At 40.0% G+C, this 20641-nt stretch overlaps 1 protein-coding gene across 2 annotated transcripts in view; it reads right to left on the reverse strand.

Moving 5' to 3' along the window:
• fstl5 (follistatin-like 5) overlaps positions 1-20641 on the reverse strand; it is a 263518-nt gene that overhangs the window by 124409 nt on the left and 118468 nt on the right. For both annotated transcript variants that reach the window (XM_033633126.2, XM_078169520.1), the window contains exon 5: positions 9015-9211. In XM_033633126.2, the coding sequence (XP_033489017.2) occupies positions 9015-9211 (197 nt within the window). The remainder of the gene's footprint in view (positions 1-9014; positions 9212-20641) is intronic.

The raw sequence follows: 20641 nt of genomic DNA on the forward strand, positions 1-20641 counted from the left end.
TGGCACACAATGGTCAACAAGGAAATTTAAAAATTGTACCTCATATTAAAAGGTTGCCAAACTCTGATGTGGATTGATAAACAGCACTATTAGTTAAGAGGGAAAATGTGTACTTTTTATTTTTGGCTGAAATGTCCCTAAGTGCAGTGCTTGAGTGAATGTACGTACTTTGTGTACTTATTCAATTTACTGTCCACTTTTTTTGAAAGTTTAGATATAATCTCTGTGATGAGTCAACGTTTCGTGGCCAATCTAAAATCTGTGTTGAATGTCAAAGTTGATGAAACACTCACAGCATTAGCTGTCACTTTATTACAGCCAAACTGAAGTTTTGTCACAATTGATGGTGAAAGGCCCCAAACACTGTGCAGATTTTATCATCACCCTGCTAAAGTGCGGTCCTACTCATCCTCCTCCGCATGGCCATGGCAGTAAAACATCCATCATGCTAGATCAGCTGTCAAAACACTGATCACAAGGGACGGCTTTATACATCATGACTCGTACATCGGATCACTGCACTTCCCTTCCCAGATGGCTCGCTCAAAATTTAGGAGTCACCTGTAATGGCATATCCTTTGTGCATCATACAAACACAACAAATAACGGTGGCCTACACAGTAAAACAGCTGCTTTTTGTATATTTGGTCTCATCTGCAAAACAGTTTCTTTCTTTCTTGTAAGTACTTTATAACTGTTGATCTGCATCTAAACCAAAACCAACACAAGCTACAGATTGCAGATTCATGCAGATTTATCAGAAAGAAAGGTACTGAAACTCAAAAATATTGGACACTGGTCCTTTCTTGCTTGTTCTGTCTTGGTTTGAAGATTTTTGAAGTGTTGTTGGAGTCGCAGGATTTGATGCTTTAATGCTTCTAAAAATGTTCTGACATGACATCACACAGAAACTTTTGATTAATCTGTTTACTTCAGATATTTGTAGTCACTTTTTCTGTAGCGGCCATTCAACCCCAGTAAAAGAGGAACGGCTTTCAGCAGAGAATGTGAGCTAAATGAACTGATACACATCATTGATGGTATAACCAGCTGTAATGTTTGTGAATGCAGCTTCTGCCTGTTTCAAATCGAAGCTTAATTTACAGAGTCAATGGAGCATCGGCTGGTTAGTCAGACAGAACACCAATCTACCCAAGTTTTTACTGCCTCATAACATTTTAGACTCATTTCAGTAATTACAGAGGGCCTATTTAGGTAGTACAGACTTTATGTATCATAACCACCCTCATTTGGGTGGAAGATTCAACATTAAAGGTCAGTAAGACCACCGGATCTTCAAAAACTTTTTTTGTTGAACACCCCAGTACTATCAGAAACAAATTTACATCAGTCCTGCTGCTTCACGCTTTTCATAGGCGAAATACAACATTTCCACTCTTAGATATGTGGGAACTGGTGTCATCCACACAGAGGGGGTGATATAAACTCTTTGCTCCGACAACAGAAACTCTTCACATACATACATGAGCACTTTGGCCCCCAAAGGCCTTGATGAGGGGTTTGATATTAGACATTCCTTTTAAGTTAATATTCTGTCATGTCTCCCACAGTAACACTGCCCTCTCAATATACTTTGTTCTTTAGGAATATTTTCATGTCTTACTGTTTTTCTTTGTTACTTGATCTCAACTGCAATTTACAATGTTAGATTAATGACAAAAGGAGCCTCCAAATATGACTGTTGAGCAGCACAATTTATCAAATATTAATCTCGATCACAATTTTGGCTTCCCACAATTAAATTACCATAATCACCTGCAACACTGACGTTTTAAATGTGTGCTCAGCTCACAGAAAGTGTTTCCTAAACTAACAGGCAGCCTCCATTTTTGAGTTGTTGTCATGATGCTGCACTTGCGCCCTGCAGCCGCAGCCTGTGAAAACTTTCCTGAATGTTGCAGCTGCAGAGGAGTAAAATACAACAAAGAGCAGACCGGCAAAACAAAGATTAGATGTTTGGGGCAGAGGGCGAAGAGCTAGTCCCTCGATACAGATCATCATCAACTGTTGTTTTGGAAGTATTTCAGATACAGGACAAGTGATGTTAAGCAAGAACAAATCATGTATGTAAAGAGTGTATGAGACTTGTGTGTGCGCTGCAAAGCAACACTTACTCCTTTAACCACCTGACAAAACACCACAATCTGCGGTGCAATTAATGCATCAAGCCCAAGGAGAATAACCTTGCTAACGTTGCCTCATGGAATCCCTACCCTCCCATATTCTTTTTATGTGCCTTTTTGCACTTCATATAAGTATCCTCAATCAATTGTTTAAGAATAATTAAGGATGATGTTTGCAACAGGTGTGGTATGTCAGTTGACGCATCACAGGTATTTCAGATGGTGACTCTTGTATTTATCAGAAGTCGGAGGAGGAGCTGCTTGCTGAAACGTTACACAGCATTAAAATCCGTCTAACATGACCTTTCTGGTGTGCAGATGTATTTATTTTCTACACAGTCACACATGAACAGATGTATTTCAAAACAGTACTGGTCACTGGCCTACTTTCAAAGGCTGTTGGCGATGTCACATCTGCATGCTGCTGTCCTTCACCAGCAGAAGACCATTTTTTCTACATAAAACCAAACAAGTTTTGTTTTATTCTTCTGTTATAGGGGTGGACGATAAAACAACTATGCATGATATGTCAATATAAGCAAGATATACATTTTGACAACACCGTTTATACAGGCATAGGGTCAAGTTGTGTTACATGACAGATATCAGTGTGCATCACTCCTCTCTCACGCTCTCCGTACAGCTCCGCCCCACTCACTCACTCACAAGTTCTCTAGCAACACGTTTTAGAGCCAAAGCCTGAAATGTAACAACACAACACAGCGACGCAGACCTCCTGTCTATTTCTGTAAGCTGAAACCATTTCCCTCAGTGGAAACAAAGATTTTATTTACTTTAATTTCACAGAAACAGTAAATTGTCAAGACAATAAAGCCTCCACAAAAATAGCATTATAAGTCTTGCATGTGATTTATCCTGGCTTCATATGAGCAGAGGAAATCTCCGCTAGTCGCTAGGCTAATTCATACAATGTAAAATGCTATATGCTTGTGCTAATAAGGTTAGCATGTAGTAACTGGAAAACATGTTTAGTATAAGACAGTTGTTTTGTCAGTGAACCTTGTGAGCTGTAATGGAGCCGAATTTTGTAACGTTACCTTTGTTAAATGTTGCTGTTGTCCCTGGCTTCATATGAGTAGAGGAAAAGTATGCTAGCCTCAAGGCTAGTTTATACAATGTAAAATGCCATAGGCCTGTGCTAATAATATTAGCATGTTGTTTTTGTGGGGAAAATGTGTCGATGCCGATTTGTATACTTATTTCTGAAATTGTCGTTATTAAGCCATGTTTAATGTGTGTTTTAGGTGTGTTAATACTGAGCTATATATCGTGTATCGCCAGTCAGCCTGTAAATACCGAGATATGAATTTCTGTCCATATCGTCCAGCCCTATTCTGTTCAACTCTTGCCCTTTCTCACTTTATCTTCATCTTGACATTTAACACACCTTTTCCCTAAGAATTCACAGACTGTTTTGTTTGTCTCCTACTTAGCTGACTTCTTTCATTTTCCTGTAGACAAATTAAGATACTGTATTTAACCTCTGTCAAAGTGCTGCATAAATTTGTCCTATGCAATGGTCAGAAGTTGTTGAATGTTTTTTTGTGTGTAGACCTTTTGTGTTGGTCCTGTCGACAGATCTTTAATACCAATGCTCTTTAAGAAATTATTTGAGTATTTTCACAGATTTGCATATTCATTATAACTATTCTGGTCTAAATGAGGATTTCAGTTGCTCTGGTCTAATTCTCAAAATGTAAGTGTGAGCAAGGGTCACCTGTTCTCAAACTTATTTTATGATTAAAAATAAATCTTTTTCAAAATAGAACTGCATAATAAACCCTGACTATACTCCTGTGGAGGGACAAAAAGAGCAATCTAGCCAAGTGGTATGACCTTAAAATATTTTTGGGGGTTGATAATTCAAAAATGTTTGTTGGTTTTTTTTCATTGCAATTTTACAAGCTTTAAAAAATACCTTTTAATATAACTTTATCCTTCATGTTTTTAGACATAACAGTTAAGGTTGACAGAGCTAGAGCAGCGTCCATGGTGGACAAGGTCTTCTCATTCCTCTTTTGCTAAAAGGTATTATTTCAAGCAGTCGTTCTCTGGTCAAATGATAGATATGAGCAATGCAAGAAGAAAAAACTTTTGATTTGCCATTTTAAAAGGGCACCCAAGACCAAAAGGGCAGGGACAATTGCTCCCTGTGCCCCTTCATGTGCATACTCTAGCAAGTCAAGTAAGCCAGGGTGAAGGCTTTCCATCCTAGAATTTCAAATGAGATCAGAAAACACTCCAATTATAAAGGGCGCTTTAGGGCACCAGAGTGGCAGCCATGGCTCGTACTTTCTACAGCTGATAAGAGAGTGATTTGCTTGTGCAATGCTGTTTTTGAGGGCTTGTTCACACCAAAATTTAATTTGCATAAATCTCTTGTCCTCTTTCACATTCATCTTTTGTCAATAAGGCAAAACTCTGCGGCTTAAGCAACGGAGGTTAAGAACATGCAGATTGCCCTGTCAGTGCAATCTAAGTGAATGTGAAACTTTATACATTGTGCATGATATTTAAAACTCGCATCCTTTGGAGAGAAAGGAAAACTGTATATCCCGAGCTATTAATTACACTGAAATTACATTCTGTGAGAACATTTAATATACCAACACAAAAACTCATTAAAGACCCAATCCATAATTACATTCAGGCGCCCTTACGTTGAGGCACTGTCAACCCACAACTGCCTTCGCTTATTAAGTGATTTATCAGATTGATGAAGCTATTTCACTCTGGTATTTATTATGCAATCGTTAATTATGCAGTAATGTTGATATGGGGTGAAAGTATGCAGGTGCTTAAAAGTTTTCTCAACATTTTTAGGCTATAGATGTGTGTAAATTAAAAGGTTTCCTGTCACTAAGGCACTGCAGTTTCAGTGGCAGTACAACACAGTGACAAAAAAAACATATGTATGAATACACAGGGCTTCCTCCAGAAAAGTTGTCAGGCCAGGCGGCAAGTTTATTTTGAGGGGAGCCAACAGCCCATCACAGTCAGGCAGCCAAGTGTTGGGCTTTTTTTATTTGTAAAAAGTAGCATATGGTCTCATATGCATATGGAATATGATACAGATTTGGTCTGAATTCATGTAGGGCTGCCCCTGCCTAAGAATTTTCCTAGTCGACCAATAGTCATCATTTAGGGCCGTTAGTCGACAAGTTGCCCGCATGTTTACGATATTAATTTAATTATTAAATGATATATTTTGGGCAACACAATGGTTTGAGTTGAAGGTGTGAGAAAGAGTAGTATCAGTAACATTGTTAACACTGTGCTACATTACAGAGAAATACAAAACCGTACTAATGAACCTTCATTAATATAGGCCTATATTTTATCTACAAGTGCACGTCACACACTGAGCGAGCCGCCTGTTACTGACGCTGTGGGCTAATGGGCATGTAACTACTTCCATGTTTCAGATGATACGTCATGTTTGTAGTCGACCAATGAAGATGAGTTTACATATCACCTTGGGTTCGTCCTTCACCTTCTCAAAATGATCCCACACTTTGGATTTCCTGCCCGACATGTTATTAACTAGCCTGTGGAATAACCGCAGGTACCAGCCCTGGAAATTAGGGGCTGTACACGTGCTGCATCTTTAAGCACCAGGAAAACGTGAGGTTGAGGGCTGGGTACTACTCTTGTGCCTTTTCTGTGCCAGCTTTCAAGAGCACGGCAGCAGGTTTTGTCAATTATCATATAGTGTATTTACCTGAGTGCAGAGCTGATCTTCTTCCAGGACCTGTTTATAAGTGTGTAGACCTATCGTCTGTGGGACAGATATAAAGCTCTGGGTAGCCCTGCTCTAACATGATCAACTTTTCCATATTTATCAGACTGAATATTTACAGAAGAAGAGAAAGATATCTGTCGGCTGTCATTGGTTTGTAACGTGACTCCTGTTTGACTGCTGAGCGTGGACACCTCCTGTGTCTGTCCTTTCAAATTAAATTCCCACATAGTCTGGTCATATAGGTTTTGGTTTATTTTGACAAGCCGCAGCTCCTAATAAAGTCTCACATTTGTTTGTTTGTTTGTTTTTTCCTTGACTAAGCAACCAGTGAAATCTTGCCAACTAATGACATTTCAGGTCGACTAACATTTGGTTGACTATTAGGGGGCAGCCCTAAATTCAAAAGTGATTGAAAATGGGGAGCGGCCTGTAATGTTGCCAAGGACAAAATGTGTGGGAGAGAGCTCGTTGAAGGCTTATCTTCCATTGCTGATGAAGAGGAGTATGTAAATGGTTAACATTAGTGACACAATATGAGCAGTTGCAGAGTTTTGACTCCTCTTAGTCAATATTATAATGAGCTCACTCACTGTAACTCCAAAGGTCGGCTGCTGACTCATTTGCTAGTTGTAACTGTGACATTACTGTTAACATCAAACAGCCTAATGTTACCTAACTCTTAACGCTAACATTAATACTCGCAGGCTTATCTCACTGACTTGGGCCAGAGTCCTGCACTGAAGGGTACCCGCAAAAACAGCTGATGTGCGGGTGGGGTTTTTTTTGTTTGTTTTTTTTTTTAATTTTCCCAGGTTCAGATCTGGGTGGAAAAAATAACACGCGGGTCGGATCGCGGGTTTTAGATAAACACATCAAAATTAATATGAAATAATAATTGAGCTAAAAACTAATCTTTTTAGTTATTTCGGTCATTGGTTCAGCTGTTTACACGCGTTTCACCATCTAATAACACAATTTGTGATTGGACGAGAGAATCAACATGACTGCCACCGTCTAACAAGCGCCGCTTCCCAAACAGTAAATAATTATTTAGGTATTTGAGAAATAAGTGGATGAAACGTACAACTATCACTTTATAATGTCTGAAGTGTTTCCCTGATGGATTACTTCTCTCCTCGATGGATTCTAAAAACACGTGACAGCTCATAACTGCTGAACATCGCTCTGGACAGAAAGTAAGTCTATTATTACACATGTAAAGTTCCTTTACATAGATTAAAAGTTTAAAAGCATTAAACGTAACAAACGAGTGCTTTTACACTCGTATGGGAGAAGAACACAGAGGGTTGATGATGGAGCTGAAGGTTTTTATTGTGAGAGCTGCTTCATTCAGGTCATTGTTTACTCACTGGCACCTTAACTGTGGCGATATGCTGTTCAATATTCAACCAATATGACCCAAAATGATTACTTTAAATCCAGGTTACGGGTCGGGCTGCGGGTCGTGTTTCAACGGGTCGGACCGGGTTGCGGTACTAATTGGCCTGATGCGTGGGTTTGCGGTTCGGGTGTAGTTTTGTAAGTCCCCGGGTCGGGGCGGGGCAGATCTTGAAAATCTGTACCATTGTGTGTGCAGTCAGTTTCATTTTCATCACAGGTCACTGTAACATCAGCAGAGTGTTTTTCTCTACTCTTAAGACTACTGATGTATAAAACAAGTTGCAAAAATACACTTTCTTAAAAATCCCTGATGCTTAGGGCGGGTGTGGGTCAACTTGCGTGCCATCTGGCTTGCAATAAACTGTTGGAAACCTGCATGCATGCAAAAAAAAAACCCTCTTTGGATTTAGTTGAAAAACCCCAAAGGGCTACCTGCAATCCAATAATATTTTAAATTCTGACTATTCCAGAAATGCTCGCCTCTTTTCTTCCCTCTGAGCATTTGTCTTGTGTAGCTGATAGTGTATGGAATCTGCCAACATTCCCATATGTGTAGAGGATAAAAAGGAGAAGAGGGCTAAAAGCAGCCCTTGAGGAACCCCTGAAAAGAGCTACTCCATCTGGATGTTAATTATTACTGACTAGCTTGTGTCATTCAAATACCTAGGGAGAGCTGAAGTGGTATAAATGGCATCACCAAGAGGTTTGAAAATCCAAAGTAATATTCAAATTCACATTCAGAGCATGCCGACAATATTATTCCATGAAACACAGCTCAACATGGTTTGTTGACTATGCATTTCACTCACTAAGCATTGATTTTCCTCATGCTGGCACGGGGAGCCAAGTAAATGTAAAAACATGTAAAAATATGTAAATAATATGAAAATATGGCAAAAATATCCCTTTTTCGAGGCATTATTTAGATGCTTTGAACTCAAAATACTAAAATATATTCAAATTAATCTAATGACACCTCCCCTGTTGGGAAAGAGGGCACTGACAAAGCTAACCAAGGTGACCCCTGTGCAGATGGGCTTTCCAACTGGATCAGCAGGAAACTGACCTAAGAACAGCAACTGGTTTCATGTTTCTGAGAACTACAGCAGGTTGCTTACCCTTTCAATTATTTAAATACTTTCTATATTAAATCAGTCCTCAGGTACTGGGAGACTTTATTTGTTATGCAGAATATCCTCCTTCCTCATGGCAGCCTCAGAAAGCTCTTTTTTCAAACCGTCCCTCTTGGCAGCGCTGGTCAAAGGCTGCAGCCTCCCATGAGCACAAGACTCCTTTGACCCACATTGCTTTTCAAAAGCTTTACTTCGAGCCACGCACCATAGCTACCAGAGGGAGGGGTGAGAGGAGTAAAATGGACACAATTATGGCAGACATCAAAGCGGCTAGATTAAACACCTGAGCACATGGATGGTTTGTTCATTTGTAGTCTCCATTTGGATGGGTATTTAAATATAAACGACTTGGTGGCTTTGACAGTCTTAAGGGGTGCTGTGGAGTGGCTTGAAAGGGGATGTGCAGTTACAAAATGCTAAACAGCTTCTTTTGGGGAACAAAACCTGACAATGAACGATCTCCTGTACCTAAATAATGTTTTAAAAATCTTACTGAATTAACTACAGTATGTTTATTTTTTCAGATGCAGATATCTTGTGTATTAAATCTCATCTTTTGTTCAGTGTCCTTACCTGTGAGAGCTCGCTGGCATCTATTTGACCATTGTTATCTGCATCAAAGCGCTTGAACATCATATCAACCAGTTGCTTCCTGGCAGCCATGTTGTCCTTGTGGGCCCCATGGATGTTAGACCCCATGTATCGTTTGTCATGCAAATCCAGAATCTTGTTTTTCAGCCGACGGTAGTCACTCAGTCTGCAGTTATCATCTGGGAAAGAAAGATAAAGGCAGAGGCAGGATGGTTAGAAGCGGGGAAGAATATTTGTAATGAACTTGTAACAATTACCACAGGAAGAGCTGAGAGGAAAGTATGTTTTTGTTTTGTTTGGAGTAACACATTTTTTAAAAAATGTTAACGTGACGTCTGAAAACAGATACTTCATAAATACCTAAATGACTCTCAGGTGCTGAAGAATGTGCATAATTAAAAGCACTGAACTTATGATTCTTAAAATTGGATGCAATGTTTCAAATGTCAGCCAATTAGTACCTGTGAAAACTAGAATCCCCCTGAAGACTCACATTATTAAACAATAAGCTGCTGTTTATATTCAGCAAAAAACCCAAATCTGAGTGTGTCTATGATTGTCTGAATCACAATAACAAATGCTAAGGATTATTCTCCCGAGGGGGAGCACAAACAGTGACAGTCATGCAGCATTTCACTGCCTCAAACTAAGAAAGCAGCAGCCGCGTCACCACAAAGAAACTGACGAACAAATCCATCACACTGGTGTCAAGAGCTAACCCTGACAGCAACAGAAAACATGATGGTGTTGTATTTACAATCTGCCATCAAAGGCATGAGATCAAAGAAGTCAACTAGATGAAAGGTTCAGCCGAGTAGAGTCGAGGCAAAGAGAAAATAATGACTAGAACTACAGGTTGACACGTCATATCAAATTCTCATTGTTAGATCTGGAAGTGTTTCTCCTCTAATAACAGTTATATTAGCTGATGTCAACCAACCCACAAGAAAAACTTTGTTGTTCTCCGAGATGTTTTTCAAATCTCAGGGGAGGAAGGTGACATCACTGCCACATCGCACATACCTACATGTGGAAAAATATGCTACATGGAGTCTTCTGCAAGAAAAATGAACTTTGTTGAGGATGATCAGGCGAGAATGATTTAGTGAGAGCGGTAATGAGATCTTCACTCAGCAGAACTGAGTGCTCGCTGACTAGTTAAGCAGGATCGCACTAACCCTGGAGACAAATCACATGTATGTGTAGAATCTCATTTTTGTCTTAAAAATTTCTTCAAGCATTCCTTCAGCCAAACAACTTGAGCAATCAGCGAACATTTGAATGAGATGTTCGATGTAATCCTGATGCCAATCGTCAGCGGAGTATGAGAGGCTGAAAGAAGTTCTCCGAACACTCTGTCAGTAAAATCAATGGGTTTCCACAGAGGCTATTAAGCGATTTTCATTTTCATCTCAATTCTCTGTGACCTTGTAAAGTACAAAGGTGTAAAAACTTCATTCCCTGGCATTGAAATATTTAGTATTGTGACTGAGAAAGGTGTGAGATGCAACAGTTATGAGTCTCTCTTTGGTTTTAAACCCTGAGAAATACAGGACTCATTTGTGGATCTTTTCATATTCACCACTTATAGACAAAGAATTAGTGTAAACAAGGAACTTAACTGTAAATTAAACTGATTAGAGATGATTTAGTGAGCTTCTTAGTTCTGCATGAAAAACACCAATTTTCTAAGGGAAGACTGAAGAAATTATCCCAAATTCGTTTAACCACAGATGGGCGGGAAATAAAGGAAACACCTGAAAATGAGTGGAGAAACATGATGAATGCAAATGCCACCACGCTGGAGGGGTCACTGAGTTTGATGAGTATGAAAAATGATGTGAATCATATGCTGTGACCTTACACAGTCACCAGCCCTCAATCCAGTTGTATACTCATGGGAAATTTAGTGACGATGTGTTAGACAATGCTCTCTGCCACTATTATTTAAAAACACCAAATGAGGGAATATGTTTTGGAAGAATGGTGGTTAGTCTTCCAGTAGAGTTCTGGTAGTTGCATGGGTCCAGACCTTGGACTTCACCCACTCTACCAAGTTGAGTTCGTCAGGTTATGACATGAAACAGCAGTTTCTCAGTTAAAATAAAAATGTAACATTGTTCTCTATGGTGTCTATGTTTTGTCTAAACATGTAAAAATATGTTAAGTAAAGAGTTAAAAAATTGAAAATTAATCGTATCATCTTATCAATGCCACAAATGGGACTAACAGTGTTACCAAGCTCTTGTCAAGCTGTGTCAGGGTGTACTTTAACCAATGAGGAGCAGGGTTGGATATCAGCACCAGCCACCAGCTAAATGCAGGTGAAATATACAAGTGGCTGCTGGATTTGCTTTGCTCATCAGCCAAAAAACCCCCCATAGTAATCCACTGAGTGGCTCGTGGATTTCGAAATCCACGAGTCACTGTGGCAGGTGCACAGATAAGTTAATTTCCAACCCTGATGAGGAGTAATAACAACAATGGCAGGTGCTAAAGACAAGATGAAAACTGCTTTTGAGGTGTTTTAGCAATTATGCTAGGCCATTACTAAAATAAAATATTAATGAAAATAGACGAGATTCCTAAACTGCGCCAAATCTGCAGCAATAGTTCTGGCTCGCTGGGAAGCCAACAAAGCAGCTGCTGAGTTCCATAGTCAGCTTTGGGGCGCTTCCCCATCCTGAAACTGAACCCTCCAGGTATGCAGCGCTCTGTTGCCGGTTTCAGACCTCAATGGCTGGCTGCAAAGCTTTGTAGCACTTTTGCCGTTTGTCTAAACCTGGCGTTCTCACCCAGATGTGCTCTTAGGTACCGACATTTGGCACTGACCAATTTAACACAGATCAGTGGTGTCGATGACAAGTTCGGTACCCGGCCTTAGTGCGCTGTCACAAAAACAACCCCTAAGTCCTGCACTGATGACATATTTTCCTTCTACATGCTTTTCGGGGATGCATCAGGATGCATTAGTGTTTACACTACAAAAGGTGTGTGGTCAAATGCGTCCTGGACCACCTTGGCAAGAAGTTTGGGTGATCGGATCACAATGCATCTTAGTAGTCATTTACACTTGTATTTAGTGCTATCTACTTGTGCATGGATCACCCCAAGATGCATTTCAACACCAGGTATAAACAGGCTCTGTAAAATCACAGTCAGAATCACCTTTATTGGTCGAGTATGTTTACACATACAAGGTATGTGACTGTTTTGGGGGGTTTTTACATTGCTTTCACTGTACTTACACATAAATAGACATAACAGCCAGGAACTAGGCCACAACAAAGAGCGCTGGCGCTGGAGGCTTGTGGCGGCCCAACACTTAACTAGGTCACTTTATGTTGGTTTTTCCTTTAATCTGATGCCCCTGTGTTTAAAGGTCCCAGCTGTTTCCAGGCTGTACAACTGTTGTCCAAAATGGAAATCTCCTCTGTCAATGCTTTGTTTTCTAATAACAACGTGGAGAACTAAATAATTGAAAGCTCACATAGCCAGGTGGAGAGAATTAAACATAAGCAAGGAGCTCAGGAACACCGCTTCAGTTTGTTTAAGCAGGTACACCTGTCAGCGAGAGGCACACTGAGTTGCTGACAGATGTTGGAGCTGCATGCTCAGTCTGAAGCTTCATGAAACTAGCAGAGTGTGAACAAACAACAGTGGTGGCTGGTAAGCTTGTCGTCTCCATGAGCCACTGCAGATAGAACACCAACAGGAGGATCTGTTGAATTACAAAATCTGTTTTGGCCGTTAAAACAATGAGAGTGGCTGGTGAATTCTTGGGAATGAAACCAGCAAGTTGTATTCTTGCCGTGGAAACTGCATCAGCTGCTGGTGCACAGGCTGTTCAGGCTGCAGCATGCTGCACATCATGGGACAGGGTCTGTTTTGACAAGCGTCAGTGCCAGAGAAGCTGCCTTGGTCACAAATGGCAGAATGAATAAAAGATAAATGGCTGCTGGCATAACCAGGGGATATGAAGGTCAGCAACGTCAAAGGAGCATACACTGACACACGCATGCACACCCACACATGTGTGCACACACAAAATGGACAAACACATACACACTTACTCTTACATACGGTCTCCCCATCCCCAAGTATCTAAACAGTACATGTCCACACAGGGGACTGTCAGCATTAATTAGACAATGGCTGCTATAATCTCTCTCAAATCAACTAAACCAAAATATCTTAGTCAAAACAGGCCTTTCTGGAAGTGGTAACAACTCAGCAGAAATCTATTGTATACTTCAGTCCAATCAAGATCTACTGATAGGATTCTCAGTCTTGTAAAACCCAGTCTTGTAAAACCCAGTCTTGGGTTGCGTAGGTGTCTCAGCCACCCAAATTGCTTTCGAGCTGGGACACATTACACTGCAACCTGCTTGCTTACACCATATAACAGGTTGGGTAATCACTCTCACAGAAACGACGTCAGTGATTTTATCTAGGATGCTTTTTGATAATATAGGGCTGCCCCACTTGATGATGATAATGATGATTCAAAATCATCAGATGAGAAGCCCAGGTTTTGGTTCCAGGGTTAAAGGACAGTTCACCCCAAAAGCAAAAATACATATTACCTGTAGTGCTGTTTATGGATCTAGATTATTTTGGTTTGAGATACCAAGTGTTGGAGATGTTAGCTGTAGAGATGTCTGCCTTCTCTCAAATATACTGTAACTAGATGTCACTCTGTTTGTGGAGTTAAAGGCGTCAAAAAATAAATTTGAGAGATTCAACAGTAACCATGACCTGGTTACTCAGCACTGTCCACAGACCTTGTTGTGAGCAATTTCATGTAGGAACTATTTTCTTTCTTCCAAATTACACCCCACCAGCTGTATCACCATGCAGAAGAAAGCTTCGGCTCATGGACGAGAGGCCCATGTTCCTAAGCATGCATGCTTCCTTCTGTGCAGTAACAGGGTTGGCAGGTGTAGTTCAGTAGAAAGAAAGCACTTCCTGCATAAAACTGCTCTCAACAGGGTCTGTGGATTACCAGGTGATAATTTCTGTAAAGAGACATTGCTGTTGAGCTTTCAAATTTATGTTTTTTATGCTTTGAAAACGATGAGCCGAGTGCCAGCTAGTTCCATTATAATGGAGAGAAGGCAGACATCTCTACAGCTGATATCTCCAACACTCAGCAACTTGCACCCAAACAATATAGATTAATAAATAACAACAGGTAAGAGGAAAAATATGGATTTTTGATTTCGGGTTGAACTCTTCCTTTAAGGCACTGGCCGTAAACCACAACAGAATCTGGATGAGGAACTTAGTTGCGTCTCTTTCTCCTTTCATTTCCTGACATCACTTCATTGTCACATCTAATATGGTATCCAAAGTGCATGCACCTGTGAAAAAACACTTCTGGAAAAAGTCTGAAGAAGAACAAAAAATAACCATTTTTTTAATGTTGAAAGCAATTGTTCTAGTGAAATTTGCAGTGTCAATTCAAGGCACCACTAAAATGCATTTTAGGAATCCAACTTGTTCAAGGGAAAGTTTTACATGTTTGTGTTTTTCAGCTGAACAAAAGACAGCAGCAGCTCTAACAACAGTTTCTAACTTCAGGTGTTTGTCTCTCTTTGCATGTCATGACACCTACTTTGTCTTATAGCACACGGATTTCGCACACTAGGTGGAAAATGTAAAATTTTTTTTTGCAAGAGTGAAAAAAATCCTTGACTGAAAGGCCACAAGTTAAGTGTCTCCTTTGTAGGTAAGTTTTATCATGCATTCAACTTAAGACAATTTGACCTTCATACAAGCTCTAAAAAGAACCAGAATCCTTCGACAGGTTGCTACAACCTCAAGAAGTATGGTTGAAGTTTGAATTTATTTTTCATGGTGGTTTCTGCCCATGCTAATACAGAAAGAAGGTGGATTTTCATTCAACCAAAGACAGTCTCTGATTTAGTGTTGTGTTTTGAATTATGGTAGCTTGATTACCAAATATGTCCTAATCTTCGTCTTCCCCCTGTGCATTCTTAGAATTCTCTTTTCAAAGTCATCTGAGGTCTGCTCATTTTACAAACACAAACTAATGACAACACAGCCCTTTTGTGCAACATCCAATTACAAGCTGAGTAAACACTGTTCAAGGAGAGGTAAGAGTGTTGTAATAGAATCATCAACTGTGAGACTCCCACTGGAACGCTTTAGTATAATGCTGCTTTTGTCAACATCATTCATGAATTAAACACATGACATTTTCCAGGGCCAAAAGGTTCTGTAGAAAGCAACTGATATGACTGAAATGGGTGGCGTGGTGTCAGGCTTCATTCACTCAGCGCAGCTTTCACACTCAATATTTCACCATTGCTCTCACTATTTTAAAATCTTTGGAATAGTATCTTTTCATGGTGGCTGTTAATCTGTCCAAGTGGCTTTTAGTCAAAATGTAGTTGTATTTTCAAGGTAGGTGGCATTAATTTTTATGACGCTCTTTGGTTGCAGCACATGGAGGACACAGACTTGTCATTTGGCTTTGACGGCTCAGTGACCTTGCTTGTAACAAATGTCTCTGGTCACATAGGCTCCATATGTGGCAAGCTGGCCAGGTTCCACCGTGCAAAGCTATTGCCTCTTATTAATTGCCTTGAACTATTCACATAATGTGGAGGTCAAGTCCCCACTTGGATGGAAATACATGTCAGAGTGAGAGGACTCATGCGCTGTATCGATTGAGGGCAAATAATTTATTTAATTACAGCCATACGTCAAACAGAGAAACACAGCAGCATCAGGCTGTTCTGCTGGGAGTCAAGAGATTTGTTGTTAAAATAGAAGGCCAGGAGTTAGCAGCTACATCAACTGTTGTCAACTCTCACTTTTATTAGTGTACTTTTTAATTACTGCTACACTTCATCTTAGAATGAATCAGGCTTTACTCTGTTCTCAGCCTTTTGAGGTTACAAGAGGAAACTGTAATTTATCGGGTGTAGTGTACTGAAGTGTACTGAGCTGTTTAGTGACTTGTGATTTACAAATAGTGTTCGACGAATGCTTTACAAACGTATGCTTTGTCCCCCCCCCCCCCCCCCCCCCAAAAAAAAAGTAAGTAAGTAAGTGGCTCAATTCTGATTCACAAACCCCTTTAGTATTGTTAACTGTTAGCACTGTTAGCAGAGACAGCACTGCTAGTGGTGCTAACATAGCAAACAATAGTTAAGGGGTTTTCCATCTTAAAATGAAGCCATTTACTAACCAGAGCAACCAAGGGGGAGACATGAGGGTGACTACCATGTTTCTCCATTACGCCACCAGGATGGTGTTGCCAGCTGTAATTTCAAATGATCAGCGCCACTAGCAACATTAGTTCCCACCTGACCCAGGGGGTGTGCAGTGCAGAGCAGCCAAGGCTGACATCTGTTAACAGGTGGAGGCTGAAAGGCAATAGGCACTATGTTTCCACATGTTAACACTACAAGCTGGCTTTCTGTCATCACAAAAAATTACATTTTCCACCACTACCACCTCTAAATGGGCAGCACTTTGAAATGCAGTGCTAAAGCTCACTAAGTCAATGGAGTACCGGACTAAAAGGAAAGGCCCCTTGTATTTCACAACATTTGTTGTTTTTTCTTGGTTGTTTCTTTAAAAATAAACTGGTTAGTTACTGGTTTTGGGGTGTCAGACTATCCAGACAAAAATTAACCTCAACTGCCATCCAAAAAAAAGGGAGGTGTCAGTGGTAGAGTGGCATTCTGGGTAATGTAGACGCAAGGGAAAAAGGGAGATGCCCAGGGGCTGCCTGACAGAACTTGAGACAACATTGGTCTACACGTCAAAAAATCTCTGTAGCCTACACTTCCTTTCTGCTTGAGACTAGCGTCTTGAGGCTACATTAGCCGTAACCTGCATAACAGACCCCAATCTCCAGGGAACTGTCAGCGATAGAGTTGCATTCTGGGTAATGTAGGTGCAAATTTTACTAAAAGAACTTGTGGAATAAAAGAAGACAATGACTTTGGTTCTGCTGCATCTATCTTTGTCCATCATGTGGCCAATAATGTTGTATGTGCAATGCTCAGTCAGTGAAGGACTCCTTAAAGTGGCACTGATATGGGATGAGAGTCTATTTATGACGCAGGACCAAGACTGGTGCAAACAGCGCTATAAACATATGGTATTTATTTGACATTGAAATTCAATTTGCCCATCTATTTGATATTTTTGTATCATGGTGAATAAAGTGGTAGGAGAGTCACAAACAAGTAGGACTTAAATTGAAGTGACACAGTTCAAAGAGCTGATGGAAATGGTGGATGTTGGGACTTACTGGCTGTCTACATGGGCATGATACAGCAGCGTTTCACAAGCATCACAAGATAGGAAAAAAAATAGATAAAATAAAATCAGGTTTAAGCTGTCTACGCCTGGCAAATAATGGCTGTTACATTTCACTTGCTTTAAAACTGCTACCTGAAACTATCTGAAATCTACTTTCTGTCTAAATAGACTAAATTTGCTCTAAATAAGACGGCTGCTGACGCACAACCTCCTCTACATGGCCAGCGAGCACAAGGTGCTAGAAGTCTCACTGAATAACAAGCTGTAAATCAGACATTCTGAGAAAGTGTGCAAAATTCTGAAATAATGTTGCAGATGTTAAAAAAAAAGAAAAAGAAGCTTGACTTAAACAAAGTCTATCCTGTGGACACATTTAAATCTGCAGCAAAGATAAAGGTTTAATGCGATTATAGCAAGAACGTCAGCACAGTGGCCTGTACAGATCTATAATTTAGCAGGTTATTCTCACAAGTATCTGTCATCCTGCTTTAAAATGCACAAAAGACTTCCCCTTTAGTTAATTATATCCCTGCAATGATTAAAAAAGGGCCAGAATAGGGCCCAAAGGTGGACTCTGACACAGCTGTAGTACAACTGTAAGATCCAGGGTCCAGAGAACACAGGTCGAACATTTTTTGTAAGAATAATTCCAGTGTTAGAAGAGGCCATTAAGGTCAATCCAAAAAGTTCAGATATTTAGGTAATTTGAAATTGAACAGGAGCATTCATGGCGCTTTATCTTTGCTTCAGTTTCCCTTGACGGCGCCAATGAAAAGTACTGCTGAGTAATCCATGAATTCCTTCAGCAACACAGCCTGTCCTCCAACAGCATGATGTGAAATAGGTTTAACTGCAAGCAAACTTTTAATCACAGTGTGCCGAATTCCAAAAGCAATGAGTAATTGCAGCGCTTATACAGTATTAGATGACTATTTATACTTAACTGTTATATAACTTTAAAAATATATTATTCCTTAACTACAGAAACTCAGCCCAACTGCTACAAACTAATGAAACAATTCCAACTGACATGATCAATAAGAAAGTATATGATGTAAAATCACACTGTAGAAGTTGTTTTGTGAGTGAACATATGTTTCTGATTTTTATACTGAAATCATACTTCTATATTTTGTATCGGGGTATTTTTTGTGTGACATGTAATTCCCAAAGCATACTGTACATAGGAAATTCAGAGCCAAATACAAAATCTATACAGCATGTACAACACTCTGAAAAGTGTATCATGTATGCATATACAGTATAAAATTCTTAGTAACACTTTACTTGAAGGTATCTACATAAGGGTGACACGACACTGTCATAACTATGACATGACACTGTGATGAGCTTGTCATAAACATTATGTACATGTCATAAACCTTTATGACTGCTGTCATTAAGTGTCATTCGGTTTTTGTAATGACAAGTTGACATTGTTTGGGTTGTCTTGATTATGACAACTTGACATTAACTAAAGTGACATTACCAGAAGTCGTCTTTGTCATGACAAGTTGACATTAAATTTGTTTGGGATGTCCTTATAATGACAACTTGACAATAACAATAATAATCATTATGTCAACTTGTCATCAACACAAAAAGAGGTGCATTTCTTGTTAATTTCAAGTTGTTATAACAAAGACATCTTCTGGTAATGTCATCCTGGTTAATGTCAAGTTGTCATAATAAAGACATCCCAAACAAATGTAATGTCAAATTGTCATGACAAAGATATCTTCTACAAGATATTTGTCAAGATGGATTTGTGTAGATAAAATCTCTGTCATCCTGGTCAATGTCAAGTTGTCATTATAAGGACATCCCAAACAAATTTAATGTCAACTTGTCCTGACAAAGACAACTTCTGGTAATGTCACTGTGATTACTATCAAGTTGTCATAATCAAGACAACCCACTTAATGACAGCAGTCATAAACATTTATGACATGCACATAAAAGTTCATGACAGGTTCATGGCCATGTCATGTCATAGTTGTGACAGTGTCATGTCACTCTTATGTAGATATCTTCAAGTAAAGTGTTAGCAAATTCTTTAGTGTAATGCATTAACCTTAACGTGATTTGTGCAGATGGATTCGCGTTGATGAAATTCCTGCTAAGTGCTACTTATAAGCCATTTTCTCATATGACCTCTAGCTAAGGTGCAGAGAATCAGGTCTGGACCTTAGCTTGAGTTTCTCCTTCAGACATGTGGCACACAACAGGAAGGTGTCAGTGTCAGAAGCATTTTCACCTTCTAGAAATACTCAGCTTGGTGTAGGCTGCGTGTGGTGCCTGGGTAGAGCGTACAGGGGGCAGAGAAGGACATGTTTACACCTTGGTCCTGTAGCCGGTTCGTAATTTGGTCATTAACAACAGAGTCTCTTGCCATTTCTTTAATTTGTCTGTTGATATTGACTTCGGCCTTTACCAACAGAAGTTCCTGAATCTCATCGTCTCTCCAGTTAGACATTTTTGTTGCCATCTTTGTATAAATGACCCCTCTTCCTCACCCTCGGATGTTTGTTTTCTTCCAGTTTCACGCAAGCCTAATGATACAAACATCATCAACATGCCCACTCGCTGGCTGTGAATTCCCTGGAAAATGACCTGCTTTATCTGCACATGGGCTCAATTGGACAATACACAGCCTTTGTACTCGGGAGCTGGCAGGATAAAGTCCACCTAATGTCCGATTCAACTGATTTGGACATTTGTGTTCTCACATACAGCTCCTCTGGGTAATGTCTAGATGATTTCAGGTTTGCAGTGCATGTGTGGTAGGGGCTATGCAGTGCCTGTATGTATGTCACAGGCTTTGTCTTTATTAATCATGTTACATTCACTGCTGCACATAGGTTTGTTGTTTGTGGTCGTCGGTGACAGAGTGATTACTCTCCCATCACAAGGTAAAGTCCACCTCGCTAGCTATGTGGCACTTTAATGAACCTGAAAAACAAATTTCCCCACAAGAGGAACAACAAAACTCTGAACATAATGGCATTCTCCTGGGCAGGGTAGCACCCATCCGCAGGGAAATGCCGAACAGTGATGAACAAGTTAGATGAAGCATGAAGGCTAACAACAATGTTTGCTTTAAAGGATTTGTTGTTTTACAAAGCTTCTTCAGCTATGTGAGTAATGGAATGGAGATGACTTTCGGGTGTAGGAGAATATTTTGGATATTGTCAAGATAACAACTCCTGCTCTCTAAGCACCTAAGGAGAGCGCCACTGTGCACCAGGAATCTGCAGCCAATGATGCACACTGTGCTGAGCAGCACAGAGAAACAACTCCTGCAT

This window comes from Epinephelus lanceolatus, chromosome 7 (assembly GCF_041903045.1).
Source record: "Epinephelus lanceolatus isolate andai-2023 chromosome 7, ASM4190304v1, whole genome shotgun sequence".
In the NCBI taxonomy this organism is placed as follows: domain Eukaryota; kingdom Metazoa; phylum Chordata; class Actinopteri; order Perciformes; family Serranidae; genus Epinephelus; species Epinephelus lanceolatus.